Here is a 15,459-nt window from a genome sequence, read left to right as displayed (position 1 = left end):
GAGTCACACGTCTAATTCAGGAAAACATTACCTGCCTTCACCCCATGGATACGGAACTCGACACTGGTCTTCAGGTAACTCTCCATCAAGTCACATCCGCAAAACTGGGATATTTCATGAGAAGTGGTGGGCCTGGCAGCTTCCTGCTGCTCCTTTGGGTTTCCAGATCAACTGGAACCGGCTTCGGTTGGGCTACGGCGCCATGAGCCTCCATTCACAACTACCCAAGGGTTCCCCTCACCTAACCTGGCCACAGACCGCAGCTCCTTCTGGAACCCAGTATGCGTGCAGTTAGAAGGCCTCGCCACGAGCAATGGCTGGGGACTCCTTCCTTCCAGACACGCTGCTTCTGCGGCATCCCCAGCCAAGGGCCAGATCCAAACCCAGGTTTTCTGCACAGCAGAGCACAGAACTGCCATTGAGCCATCCACAAGGAAATCCCTGAGAGCAAAGGAGCATGTTTGAACCAGAACAGCTTCCTATGTCACCCCCAAGACTATAAACACTTTAAATGCTAATATCAGGATAATTAAAAAGGGGCATTCCAGAAAGGTTGCCTCCTCCTGTCACAGTAACAGTAAACTATGGAAGAAAAAGATCAAAATTGGCCCATCCAGTCTGTTCATTCAAGATTCTTCCACTTTAGTCACAGAAATATACAATAACCATATGCAACCCATCATTGGTTTCCCACTGTGGTAAACAAGGGTTTTGCATGCACTGTAATTTCTTGTTGTGTCTTAGGTTTGTATTTTTCCCCAGAGACAGCTCATTTCTGCTGGCTGCCCTGCAGGCGGTGCTTGACCTCGGCACTGTAGTTCAGACAGAGACTTGAGATACTGGCTTGAGTCATGAGGTTTGGACAGCATATATCTCTCAGTATCACTGAGGAAGCTGTAAGACTGGAACAGTGCCATTGGCCAGAAATTTATAACTGGTCAGAAGTTCATTGGTCAGAGACAGAATGCTAGTACTTTGCACCCTGATTGGCCCTTCAGATAGAAAACTAGCCGTGAAGTTGCTAGAATTCTCCAGTTTCAGCTGGGAGTACAGAGGGAATAGATCTTTGTGCTGAGAACCTGCTCCAACTCTGGTGGCAGAACATTTCCTGAAGGGCTTCAGGCATTGATAAGTAGTGGAAATGTATTTATTTAGTTAACTTTTACTGTTTAATCCTTATTTTACATGTTACTGGTTGCAAAGTAAATCTTTTTGCAGTTCACTGTTCCTGCTTTTTCTTAATTAACTCTTCAGTTTATTAGCTCTGTCCTGTGACTGGTTGATGATTCCAGCATTTTTTGGTTTTGGTCTGTAAGTGTATTGCTAGTAACTGTGTGACAGTTACTAGCAATTCACTTACAGACCAAATGTGGGGGTCTCAGTGTCCCTAGAAACAACCAGGAGATAGCTTGTGCATGGAGTTCTAGCTCAGAGGGAAGCAGGAACCAGCTAGTGGGTGGCAAGGGCAGCTCAAGGCAATCTGCTGCCTGAGGAGAGGGATGAGCTGGCACCCTCCTTGTCCCCCTCTCTCTTTTACACACACACCCATACACACACATACACTCATTCACTTCTCTCCCTCTTCCATACACACATGCACTCTCATTGTCTCTTCTCACCTCGATTCTCGTTAGCCACAGGAGCCTCCTCTTTCACCAGGCCCGTGAGACATGCACTCTACTTCCTCCTCCTCCTCCAGGAGCGTCGGCCTGCTCTGCCCTTGTTTAATTTTCAGTGCACAGCCTGACAACGTTGCTCCTCCTCCTCCTGCATCTTCAGTTTCTTGTTTCTCACGGAGGAGACGACGCTCCTGCTCGTCTTTCTTGCCATGAAGCACCAGGCTTCACGTTTTCTTCCCGGAGCACAGGTGCTGATGCTCCTCTTTCTTTGAGCGCGCGCTGTTCCAGGCCTTTTCTCTTCCAGCCTTCTGCAGCAAGGCGCCCGGAGTTTTCGGGTGTTGGCCTGGAGACCCGGCAACTCGTTCAGAATTCTGGAGTCCCCGGGCCAAATCCGGAGAGTTCCCAAGTATGAATGTAAGGCAGCCACGGCAGGGGCAGACAGTGTGAGGCAAACACCACAGCGGCGTTCTGAGGGGCATTTTCTTTTACCACCTCAAAATTCTGCTGCCTGAAGCAGCTGCCTCACCCTGCCTCATTATAGAACCGCCCTTGGTGGGTGAGAGGCTGCCAGTGTAAAGGCACTAGCACAGGTGCAAGTGGGTCTTGGCAGACTCAGCAGGATCTGCTGAGGCCATGGGGTTGACCCTGAGTGGATGTTATGGGTGGCACTGAGGCATTATGTGACCCCTATACCTTCCCCCTCTTTCTGTCCCAGTGCCCCACAGGCCCTCTTCTTCTCTCCACTTTTTCCTCCCGTAACCTAGGAGTCATCTTCAACTCCCCTCTCTCCTTCTCTACATATTTTCAAAACTCTGCTAAAATGTGCTGTTTTTTCCCCATAACATTACCAAAATCCATTCTTTCCTTTCTGAACACACTACCAGAACCCTTATCCACTCGTTCATCTCTTCCCATTTAAACTATTGCAACCTGCTCCTCACAGGTGTCCCAGTGAACCATTTCTCTCCACTGCAATCTACTCTAAAGTCAGCTGCGTGACTTATCTTTTGCCAAAGTCACTATACTCATACAGCCCATCTTCTGAAGTCACTGCATGGCTCCCTATCCATTCCTGCATACTCACCTACAAGAGCCTTCTCTCTGCGGCTCCTCACTACCTCTCCTACACCCCTCCTTGTGCGCTCTTCAGGTGACTCCTATCTGTGCCTTTCTCCTCTCCGTCTGGCTGCGCCGTGTGCTTGGAATTGTCTTCTTGAACCGGTGCGTCCTGCTCCCTCTCTTGCCATGTTTAAATCCCATCTAAATACCCATCTTTCTGAGGCTGCTTTTAAATCTGAAGCGTGATTGTCCACTTTCAATCTCACTGACTGATTTTGTCTTACTTACTAAGAAACTCCCCACGTCTCTTGACCTGTATGCCTTGATTAGGCTGTAAGTTCCTTTGTGCAGCAACTGTCTCTTACGTGTTGTTTGTACAGCACTGTGTATGTGGATTAGCGCTATGGAAGTGATGAAGTCCATTTTCAGCCGGATAAAGATATCCGGCTAACTAGCAGGGTATATTCAGCTATCTTAAAGTCAGGCGGTTATGTTAGCCGGCTAACTCCGCTCCTCCCCGTAACGTCCCATTTTATCCAGCTAAATTCTAGCCAGGTAACTAGTTTAACTAGAATTTAGCCAGATAAGGGCAAAATTTAGCTAGGTAAGCCATTTAGATGGATAACTATTAAGTTATCCATCTTAATGGCTTTTGAATATGGACCTCAACAAGTATAGCATGTTTTTGTTTATTTAAAATATTTATATACCACTTATCTAATTGCTAAGTGATAGTGGTCCCTTCCTCAGTTTCTTCTCTTTGTCCTCCTCCTCATCTCTCTTCCTCTCCTCCTTCTCTCCTCTATTCCACTCTTCCACCAATTCCTCCTGCGCAAGCAGCCCTATCTCCTGCATAGTGAAACCCCTCAGTGCGGCCTGCCAGCTGAGCCCTCGAAATAGTGTCTCAGCTAAAGAGTGGTCCAAGGCAGGCGCTATATTTTCGGCCTCAGCAAGCACATATTAAATAGCATGTGGAGGAGAACATATCACACTAGTTAGTACACGTGCTCACTAAAGCCTAATCTGCACCCAACGTGCTTTCATCATTTATAGGTGTGTTCGTGATAAATTTTAGTGCGAACAGGCCCTTAGTGGGTGGTGAGGGCAAGATTAACGGCCTTAGCATGCATGCTAAGCTTCAGTGCACAGGCCCTGTTATCTCCATGACAGAGGGCTACAGAGAAACAAAGCACACTTGATGTCAGAACAATATGATGGAAGAACAGCAAAACACTGGTTACCAGCAAAGGTGAGATGCATTGGAAGCACAGAGATAGATTGGTGCATGCCGGCACTCAGGACTCTCTCCTCAAAACTCACCTTCTCGCTGTCAAAATATCGGAGATAGTCTGTGTCGAGCCTGACCCAGCGCCTCTGATAGATGTATGATCTACAAGAAAAAGAAAGGTGACATCAGACAGGCTCCATGTCTGAAATCAAACAAGCCCCATCCAACACGCTGTCCCATGCCAAGAGACTCCAAGTCCTCATGGGTCACGCTCAAAGCCCAACACCATAACGCAAGGAGGAAGACCCGCTCTACCCAACCCAGTGAATGCCCGCGTGTGTAACTCTCTGTCCTCGGGGCACACCGTCAGACATTGCTGAGACCAGGCAAACTCGCTGCATTCCCGCCGATTCTTTCAGATGGTGCGAGTGAAGGGGGGAAGCAAAGTGCTTCTCGGCCCAAATGGATCCATTTCAGTCACTCAAATGAAAGGTCTTCACACCTTAAAATTTTGTTCCAATCGAGAAACGTTTAGAGAGGCAAAAAAGATTAAAATAGTTGCACGACATAAAAAAAATACTTCTTCCAGAATTAGTCATTCAAGAAATACAGTCCAGAAAAAAAAACACAGAACAACACTTAGGGATTATTGTTCCAGACGTCTCTCTGGTTCCTCTGTGTAAGGATATTTCACCCTTGTGCTGTGGTGTGGTTGACACAGCCTCGTAGATGAAGCTACGAGGCCTATGCTGGCAGCTGGCGAACACGCCCTGGACAGGGACAAGACTAGAACTTCACCAATACCAGTCCCGTTCCCTGCGAGTTGAGCCTCTGGATTCCAGGAGCCAGCAGGACTTAGGCGAGGGTCCCACAGGGCATATAGAGAGTGAGAACAGGGCACGGCCAAGGTCTAGACAGGCTACCAGGAGCTAGCCGGGGGTCAAGGCAGGCAGCCAACGGGCTTCAGGAAGAGTTTGTAGCTGAGATCAGTGACAGGTGGCAAGGCTGAGGTCAGTGGCAGGCAGCAGGTATGAGGGAGCTCCGGGTGGCAGACTGACGAAGGACCGGGATGAAGGGAAACCAGGGACAGAGCAGGCTGGACTGTGCAAGGCAGGACAGGCTGGACAAGGAAGGGCAGACTAGGCAAAGCAGAGCACGCTAGGCAAGGCAGGCAGGCACCAGAGGATCAGGAACAGCACACACTGCATCCAAGCAGGCAGACCCGCTGTAGAGGCAATTCTGTGGAGCATGGTCGGGCCTTTTCTACCCAGTTGTATGACGTCATCACCAAGCGCCAGTAGCCAGGTTTCCCACTGTGGGCACTTCATAAGGGGTCCCCGGGGAGCAGTGTTGCAGACAGCGTCATGGCAGTGTTGCTGCCTCTTTGGAGGCCGTTGACGTCCCGGGGTCAGCGGCACCGGTTACAGGACAACCCCGCGAACGGCAAACGATACACTCTATTACAAACTCTCCCTTGTACCTATCAGAGTTGCAACCCCTCATGAATGGCTCTCCTCTCCATCCCTGAGATGGAGACCCTCTAAAGTTAGCACTCAGACAGCAGTTTGCTAGGGCTCAGCAAGCTGCGGAGCCCTAGCATACTGCTGGGATCCCTGATCTCAAGCAAACTCTGAAAGGGTTCAGCTGCCTTTCCCATGGGGAAAAGGAGAAACTCTCCCACTACCAAATTAAAAAAAAAAAAAAACAACCAGGCACACTGTCTGTGCAGAAACACAAACGGCCTTTCCACTGGGAAAGGTGAGAAGGTGGAGATTCTGTCCAGAGAGCAGGCCTGCACCGTGCTGCCTCTCCCAAAACAAACTCCTACCTTAGATTCTCTTGACAACCCTTCCCCGTAAGGGCTGGGACATGTGAATGAATTGTGGGGGACTGTGAGAGTCCCCGAGCCCTATGCACGCAAAGGACAACGGACTGCAAGAGCACGCAGCCGGTGGTGACAGCTCGGGAGCCCAGCTACAAGCCTACTGCCTCCATTCACTGTCACTCTGAGCGGGTTCTCTTCTTACTCGGGGCGGGGGGAGAACGTAACCTGTACAAGCTCCTTCTCCGTACTAAACCGTGTGCCAGGCAAAGCCGTAGCATGCCTATGGGCAATAGGCGCCACTGCGAAAAGGCACCAAGGAGAGCAGTGCGGCCGGCGGGTCCTCAGAAAAAAAAAACAAAAAACATTTACATTGTTGCAGTGCATACAGAATTTGGCTTGTTGTGGTTTCCAGTTCAATTTTTGTCTGTACATTTCTGTTTATACTGTATGGTCTCTTTATTCTGTATTTGAGGGTCTATCTGTGTTTTGCATGTGTGACTGAAGTGAGTTATTCCATTAGTGTGTAGTTTCTGCAGAGGGATCTATAGCAGCTGGGCTTGTTCTGTTTTCCTAATAGGGGGTTTATTACTATTTTAGGCCTGGTGTAATATTTATAGTATTAACTTTCATAGGCGGAGTTGTTGCTGTTTGAGTGCTGGCAGTTAGTGCTGTTTTTATGTAGAAAGTCTTTTCACTCATGGCTCTCTGAGGGTCATGCCCTTGCCCAAGATGCATGACCGTAGGCCTAATACCATACAGATTCCAAGCATCTTTGCTGTTTTGCAGGGTTTTCTGGTTGAAACCTCAGCAGTGCATGTAAATATATTGTACATAATGTAAGTAATATTTTTACCTCAGAAGACTGTGCTTTGAATGTTCTTTTTCTTGTAAAATCTGTATTATAAATACATAATTTTTAACTGTGTGAGAAGAGGGGGTGATGGGGTGAGGGGTGCAAGGCTATGACGTTTTCCTAGGGCCTCTAAATACCCTTGCTCTGGCCATGGGCATTGCTATAAAACATTGAACAGAGTCTCCCAACTCGTGGTGTCATGTCTTGTGTAAAGGGGGAGTGTATAGATTTTCACTTGGCCATAGGCACCAAATTCCCTGGCTACGGTTCGGATGCCAGGTTCCAGTGTGAAATGACAGGATTTGGAGACATGGCATTCGGCTTTGTTAAGTGGATGCAATTCCAAGTCTGTTCTCACTATGGCTGTCTTCAGACATTTTATGGAATCTCGTCGCTGCAGGTCTCCTGTTGCCAGCCAGGACTGCTCTCTCTCTCTCTGGAGATTACGCCTGCTGCGTCTTGTCCCTTTTAAGAAATAGATCTCTTTGATCTGCTGCCATCGGTGGTAAATCCCAGCACCTGCCTTCCACACAAAAATCGTTTTGTTGGCTTTCCAGCCATGAAGATGCACGTCTCAGCAAAGCACATATTTCCATGCCCCAACTTCGTATAAAATGTACAAGTTATCTGTATGGGAACCTCTCTACAGAAAAGCCCTGCTGAGGGATTTCAAAGGTGCCCCATGGCCGCCAAGAGAAGCCCGATAAGTACGGGCTGCAGAGAAACGAGCCCTAGCAACACCTGGCATCGTGAGGGCGCTAGCTCCAACCCCTCTGCAGACTGTGAGCCAGCACTTCAGATGTCCAAGCCCTTAACTTATCACAGCCCAGCCACAGCCATCAGAAGGCACTCCTGCTACGGAGAGCTGCCAGCTATCACCCCAAGGGCTGCGTGGACCACCGGGCAGCGCACCCCCGCTGTCTCTGGGCAGATGATACATACCAGATCCCATGTTTGGCGGCATGATATCTTGCCATGTGGGCACGGCGACACCACCAAGTCTCCTTACACCACGTGTGTCCTCCACCATTCTTCTGCTCGTGATTCACCCTTTTCCCCTACTCAACCATCTCTTCACAAGTCATGTTTCCTTTCACACCTACTGCAAGATGTCTTACTTCAGAGATCAGGACCCGAGATTTCCCTTTCTAAAACCAAGGTAGGTAAATCCATCCACCTCTAAGCACAATGAGCCCGATATTCAAGAGACAGAGATGTGAAAGCTTTAGGAGACTATACTATTGAATTTAAAAAGTTTGATGAGCTCAGTGCCTATATTTAGGGACCTTAAATCACAAGGCCCCTAAAAAGTGGGTGGGGACAGAGCAGGGAATGAATTTAGGGACCTAGTGCTGATATTCAGGGCTAGGCGCCTTAATTTAGGTCGCATCAACAACAGTATTAATTTTTGGGGCCTCGAGTTAAGGTACCCAAAGTTACATAGAAACACAGAAATGATGGAAGAAAACGACCAAATGGTCCATCCAGTCTGTCCAGCAAGCTTAAGCCAGAATCTGCTGCACTGTGCAGATCACCCCCATGCTTATCAGATTCCCAGACCGTAAAAGTCAGGACCCTCGTTGGATGCTGTTTGAATCCAATTTCTCTTAACCGTTGCCATGGAAGCAAAGAGCAATGTTGGAGCCACATCAAAATTATCAGGCTTAGTAATTAAGGGTAGCAAAAGCCACAACAGCAAGTTACCCCCAGTTACCCCCATGCTCTTTTTTCTTTAATTCCATCCTCTAGCCTTTAGGGATCCACAGTGTTTATCCCATGCCCCTTTGAATTCCTTCACAGTTTTCATCTTCACCACCTCTTATGGAAGGGCATTCCAGGCATTCACCACTCTCTCCATGAAGAAATATTTCCCGACATTGGTTCTAAGTCGTCCTCTTCGGAGTTTCATTTCATGAACCCTAGTTCTATTGATTTCTTTCCAACAGAAAAGGTTTGACTCCTGCGCATCATTAAAACCTTTCAGGTATTTGAAGGTCTGTATCCTATCACCCCTGCACCTCCTCTCTTCCAGGCTGTACACATTCAGATCTTTCAGCCTCTCCTCATAAGTCTTCCAATGCTGACCCCTCACCATGTTATTTGCTCTTCTTTGGACAGCCACTAGCCTGTCTCTGTCCCTTTTTGAGATACGGGCACCAGTACTGAACACAGTACTCCAGGTGAGGCCTCACCAAGGACCTGTACAAGGGCATCACCACCTCCTTTTTCTTGCTGGTTATTCCTCTCTCTAGGCAGCCCAGCATCCTTCTGGCTTTAGCTATCGCCATGTCACATTGCTTCGCCGCCTTCAGATCATCAGACACTATCACACCAAGGCCCCTCTCCCAGTCTGTGCACATTAGTCTTTCACCCCCCATCTCATAAAGCTCTTTTGGATTGCCGCACCCCAGATGCATGACTCTGCACTTCTTAGCATTGAATCCCAATCGTCAAGTCTTCAACCACTCTTCAAGCTTTCCTAAATCACTTTTCATCCTCTCTATTTCTTCAGGAATGCCCACTGTGTTGCAGCTCTTAATATCATCCACAAATAGGAAATTTTACCTTCTATCCCTTCCGCCAGGTCGCGCACAAAGATATTGAACAGAACTGTTCCCAAAACCAATCCCTCAATCAGATTTATCGAGCAACCCACTGGATTGTAGATAGTTCACTAGCCTTTGTTTAGCAGCGACTCCATTACTTTTCCCACCACCGAGCTGAGGCTAACTGACCGGCCTGTAGTTTCCAGCCTCCTCTCTACTCCCACTCTTGTGAAGTGGGACCACTACCGCTCTTCTCCAATCTCACAGCACTACTCCTGTTTCCAGAGATCTCTTGAACAGGTCACACAGCGGACCCGCCAGCACATCTCTGAGCTCCCTCAGTATCCTGGGATGACCTCGTCAGGCCCCATGGCTTTGTCCACTTTCAGTTTTCCTAGTTCTTCCCATACATTGACTACTGTAAATGGAGTTACATCTACTCCACTCCCCTCCAATGTCTTCTCAACTAGCGACGGTCCTTCTCCAGAGTCTTGTTTAGTGAACACCGAACTGAAGTATTTGTTTAATATTTCGGCCATTTCTTCATCTCTTTCCACAACTTTCAATTTCACTATACCACTTCAGACCTTTCTCCATTCTCTGATATATCTGAAAAATATAGGCATCTAGACTCTTAATTAAGGCATCTTGTATCAGGTGGAATGCTCTACATGGAAATGCAAACTACACATTTAAAACCTTTCCTTGGTGTGGATTAAACTCTCCAAACTACAATATCCTGAAGAGCCTCTCGTGCTGTTATTATGGGAGTTTTGATTTAGAAAGACAATATGGTTCTAGAACAGGGATTCCCAGATCTATCCTGGGGCCCCCTACTACTGACCACTCGACGTTCACAGCACTGTACAAAAACACATCAGAGACAGCCCTGCTCAGTACAGCTTACAATTTAATCAAGACAGATATAGAGGACAAGAGGCTTTAGGAATTTCATTTATTAAGAAAATGATTACAATCAATAAGGCTATAAACGGGATAATTAGGTGTTAAGATTTAAAAGCAGCTTCAAAAATGCATTTTCAGAATGGATTTGAACAAGGTGAGAGAGGGAGCAGGATGCAGCAGCTCAGGAAGTCTATTCCAAGCACACGGCGCAGCCAGGTGGAAAGCACGGAGTCAGGAATTAATGGTAGAGGAGAAGGGCATAGATAGGAGTCACCTGACGGAGTGCACAAGGAGGGGTGTAGAGAGAGATAAGAGAGGAGAGGTAATGAGGAGCCGCAGAGTGAAGGCCAGGGGCGGATTAGGGTAAAGATCGGCCTGGGGGTTTTCCACCCAGGCGATGCCCCGTGGTCTGCCGAGCACAGGTCTGTCACAGCCGCGCTCGGCAGACCACGTGACCAGAGCGACCGGCCCACCGGGGGATGCCCGATCACCCGATAAGCCAATCCGCCCCTGGTGAAAGCTCTTATAGATGAGTAAGAAGAGCTTGAACTGCTTGTGGGAACGGATAGGGACCCAATGTATGACTTCACAAGAGGGGTTACGTGGCAAAAGATAAGTCACGCAGCTGAATTTTGGACAGATTGTAGTGGAAAGAGGTGGCTCGCTGGGAAACCTGTAAGTAGCAGGTTGCAACTGCCCAGGATAGATTTGGGAAGCCCTGGTCTACAGGTCAAAGGACAGAATTACAGTTTGCAAGAACCTCTTAAGAGTCAAACTCTAATCCCTGCATTACCACAGACTCTGCTGGTCAAGGCGCTTTATCTACCACATCCATTTCTTTGCCCTTCTCCCCTTCGGAAACTGCCAGCAGCTCATCTACCCAAAACCCCACAATCTTAAGCCCTTTGCATGCGCACCTCTGGAGGGCAGTGACAGTAAAGCACTCTGGTGTCCAGTTGCAATGAAAAGCATTTTGAAATCCATAATCCCCTTTATTATCTACCAGCCAGAGTCCTGGGTGGAGATTCATTCCTCTGCTAGATGCAAGCTTCAATCTGAGACTGTATTAATTTTTTTTTTTCTGAGTCTTTGACATTCTCAGGGATGCAAGAAATTCTCATCTCCAGAAAACCCCCCAAATGTGCAAGCTTTTCTTTACTTTCTTCAGCACTGAAGGAATCTGAACACAAAGCACACATTTCACGTTCTGCACGAGAAAACATGCAGGGCCGGAAGAGCGGAGGCCACCCGCCGCAGTGTTTTCAAGAGCGGCACATTCCTCAGCGGCTTGCTTGGAAACCCATGGCAGTATCCAGGGCAAGGGAACGCACAGCCCCTGCGGTTAATGCTCGCCACCCAGTCAACAATCATTCCTCCTCCGAGCTCTTCCGGAGCAGAGGCAGAAGGCTGTAGAAAATAAGAAACCAGAAGGCCAGCTGGGAAGAAGAAAAGTCTCAGGAGCCGATGCACATCGCCTTTGACCCAGTATCCGAACCACACAGAACCCGGTTTTCAGGGGGCCCAGTAGTTCATATTCACGCTAGAATTCTGCACTAAAGACCGCCCAGCGGCGCACAGGACGTCCCGCAAACGCTCCTTCTGAAGGGGGCTGTGGGGTAAGGGGGGGGGGGCTCCAGACCTCCCAGCGGAACGCGAGGATGGGGACGACGGCGGGGGTAACAGTGCAAACGGAAAAGACCTGGGGGGGCGTCACTTGCCCAGCAGCCAAACCGGACTTCAGAATAAGCAGCAGGTTACGAGGCTGCCCGCTTCATGTGGCGTGCAAAAGCAAAGTGAAAACTGCCACGTCGTCGCACTGGAAGCTGGAGATTATTTCCCATTAAGTACAAACTGTTTTAGTTTGTTTTCTTCTGGGCTATCGTCATCTTGAAACTTCTTTTCAGTCACGGCTTTCTGGTCCATACGTTTTGAGGGTCATTTTCAAAAAGATTTGCGCGCAGGATCCTTCGGTTTTAGCCTTTTAAACTTTTTTTTTTTGCAAGGGGTGGTGCACGTGAAAACCCACACGACCGCAGACTCACGCGCACGTCTTTCTGCAGTCTGCAAAGAGGCGTTCCAACGGACGGGGGACATCGTTCCTGCGCACGCTTTTCACTCTTCCCGAGCACATGGGTAAATGTGCGCGCAGAAAGTTACAACAGCTCCACCCACGCAGGCGTACACCCGCCTGCTCCGAAAATTCAAGCTAAAGTCTGCAAGGTCCATATTCAGTCCCTGATAAATTTATCTGGCCAGCTCTGCCGGGATATTCGGCGGCAGGGGCGTGACACTTAAGCATACCCAGCTATGTTAAAATTAGCCAGCTGGGTTCAGTTGCCTTAACTGCTCTTTGTTAGTCCTAAACCTATCCAGCTCCGTTAGCTGGGTAATGCTAAAAATCGACATTTATCCGGGTCTCTTAGCTGGAGGTAACACCCACCCAACTCTCATCTGCTGGAGTCAGAAAGATACTGAGCTCCAGCAGAGGGAGCACTGGCTTATACTGGTGACGTCCCTCGAAGTCTGTTCTGACTCCATCTGCTGGACGGGGGACATAACCCACCGTCTGGACTGAATCTGGTACGTACAGGGAAAAACGAATCTATTCTTCCGGCTTTCCTGACCGCTTGCTAAAGAGACAAGAGCAACACCGCAGCGCAGGGGTCAAACTGGGAGAAAGTCCCTTCAGCACCCGGCTGTGCAGCGCAAAGTACCGGCAGGCTTCTCCACCTACTTTTTCCGCAGGTCCTGTTTTCCATGTAAAATAACAGGGGAGATTTCAACGTGCAGCCTACACACCCCCCCCCCCCCCCCCAACTCCTCCTCTCCTCCAACACCTCCTGCAAATGCAGCTAAACGTCCACGCGTGGTAGAACGCCGCATGTGCTTCCCGGCGGATCGACAGGTGGTTTCCACCTACACAATGGCTCCGACACTTGGCAGCCCCCTCTGCTGGGTATAAAAGCAGGCTGCGGCATGCTAGTGAAGATTTTTTTCTGCGTTCCCAGGAGGAAGGTTTGTGGTCACCCTTCCTGCCTGTAGAGAGCTGCTGTGTTCCCTGCTGCTGGACTTTTCCTAAGAAAAATCCCAACGAGACAAATAAAAAGGAGAACTGTGAGGAAGACCTAAATTTGTGTTCTGAGGACACCCAACCGCAGCCTTCACCCTGGGAGGGAGACACCTTAGGGAAACTGTGCGGAGACTGCAATTCTTTTTCTCACCAGTATTTTTGGAAGAAGTTTTACGTCCCAGCTAAGGAGGCCCTGCCCAGCTGGGAGCCTTAACTGAGCCAGACCACAGGGGGCGAGAGATTCCTTGCCCTGTAGCGAGAGACACTTGCACAGGTAAACTGGAGAACCGTGAACTTCACTTTCTTCAAGCCAAGAACTGGCGTAAGCAGTGCCAAATTGCTCCGTAAGAACTCCGACAGTAAAGATTTAATTGTGGACACTCAGTCTGAGCCATGTGGCCCCTGCCCTCCTGGCCCCTAAAGCAGCTTAGGTCTTGGGTAAATTATTCTTTTATTGTACGAATACCTGCCTCTGTGTCTGTCTTATTCCACCCCGCTGCCCTCGCTGGGACCCTTAGCATATTATTCGTTACACCACCTGCCTTCATTCTTCTTTGCTGGCTCCTTCTCCTTCCAGCTCAGTGGGAAGCAGCGGTGGGATCCTGCTGTCCCGAGCCTCCATTCACAACTAGCCAGGACCTTGCCCCCTCCCACTGTTCCTGATCTGGTTGTGGGAAGGGGGAGGGGGAGGGGGCAGGACCCGGAGACAGCTTTCAGGCACTGCTGACTCGGCCTGCATCCGAAGCTTTAACCTTGGAGGTAACGCGGCACCGTGAGACGGTCCGTTCTCGACGGATTGGCCGAGAGATGCCCCTGCTCTTTTATTAAACACCCCCCTCCCCTCACCAAGATGGGTCCCGCAGCAGCTCCGAGAGTGCAGACAGGATGCCTTCAATGCCTGCAGTCTCTCTGCGCTTGTATTAGATTCTCACTCAGCAGCACGTCCCTGTTTGCTGAAGTAAGGGGTTTGGGGTTTTTTCTTCTTTCTGAGATTGCCCCTTCTGTAACACTCCCCTGGAAACCATTCACGGCTCCAAGGAACAAAACCAGATGTTAACTTCTATTCCCAGCCAAGACTTTAGGAGAAACAGATCCTCTCTCTCTCTTTCTCGGATTAATGTACAGCTGGCGAAGTCTTGCCCCTCTCAAACACCGGCTGATTACTTACGGATGGCCAAGCTTTTCCGGGACAGAGTGTTTGGGACACCGTAAATCTCTCCTCTGGTGCCAATCTGGAAATGATAAAGATGGGGGGGGGGAATATCCCTGGCTACGTGCAAATGAAGGCTTCTGGTGCCAAGAGTCCAACCTTGGTTCCGATTCAGTTGGAAATGCAAAGGAGCAGGGGGGGAAACCAGAGCACCGCGGAGCCCATGGGCACATTTCGGTTGGAACATTCTGATGCACCGATAAGATGTGGTTAATGGACCCGAAGCCCAGGAATCCCTTTAAGGCCTTGACGAAAATCTCCCAAGACGGGACTGCGGCACAGAGAATAATTGTATCAGTTTGCCTTGGCTGGCACACGCTTGCAGTAAATGCATCGTCTGTACCACGCTGACTCTCTGCTAACCAGCGTCCGTCTGCCCTGTACCCTGCTGATAAGAAAGCTGCTATTTCACTTTCCACCCGAGTGGCTCTGAAACACACAACAGAAAGAGCAGATAAGGAGCCTGAGGCCCATCTGCTCTGCCCAGTTTCATGTCTGTTACAATGCTGCAGACCCCTCTGTCTGATCTCTGGCCGTCCCCTCATAACTACAGATCCTCTGCACATACCCCAGGCTTTCCTGAATCCAGTTACTACCTCCAGCACCATCCCCGGGAGGCCATTCCACGCATCCACCACCCTGATATTACACCCGAGTCTACCCCCAGAACCTTGTATCATCACCTCTTCCTCTACACCTCCCATTCTTCTGAAAAAGGGTTTGCCTCCGTGTGCCAACAGGAATCGCAATGAACGATAAGCAAAAACACAGAAAAAGGACAAAAGAAAATTCACAAGGAAGGATTCAAAGCCAGGACCCCCAGCAGCGATAACTCAAGCCCCCTTGCTATTGGCGCCAGTACTGGCAAAGTATGATGGTTCTGCTTGTCCTGTTCGTTAATGAATATCAGAGCCGTTCGTTTATACGCCAGATTCCAAGCAATAAATCAAGCACAGGGATTCAGTTCCCAGATATCATCAACGCTTTTCTCTCAAGTGAGGCCAGACTCAGTTGACGTGGAAACAAATGGCAACCTTGGGGAATCAGCATTTTGGCTGATCCAGGAGATTGTCTGTGGCGAAAGATGAAGCAACTGCACCGGCCGCACAAGACAGAGAGCAAGTCATCACAGCCCCTGTGCTT

At 49.2% G+C, this 15,459-nt stretch overlaps 1 protein-coding gene across 10 annotated transcripts in view; it reads right to left on the bottom strand.

Annotated features, from left to right (window-relative positions):
• The window catches only part of ARAP1 (ArfGAP with RhoGAP domain, ankyrin repeat and PH domain 1), a 437,360-nt gene that overhangs the window by 223,004 nt on the left and 198,897 nt on the right, over window positions 1-15,459 (bottom strand). For all 10 annotated transcript variants that reach the window (XM_029602046.1, XM_029602051.1, XM_029602048.1 and 7 more), the window contains one exon: window positions 3,999-4,068. In XM_029602046.1, the coding sequence (XP_029457906.1) occupies window positions 3,999-4,068 (70 nt within the window). The remainder of the gene's footprint in view (window positions 1-3,998; window positions 4,069-15,459) is intronic.

The sequence above is a fragment of the Rhinatrema bivittatum genome, chromosome 5 (genome assembly GCF_901001135.1).
Source record: "Rhinatrema bivittatum chromosome 5, aRhiBiv1.1, whole genome shotgun sequence".
Lineage (NCBI taxonomy): Eukaryota > Metazoa > Chordata > Amphibia > Gymnophiona > Rhinatrematidae > Rhinatrema > Rhinatrema bivittatum.
Note: the sequence above shows the minus strand (reverse complement) of the source record. Positions and strands in the feature narration are given on the sequence as shown.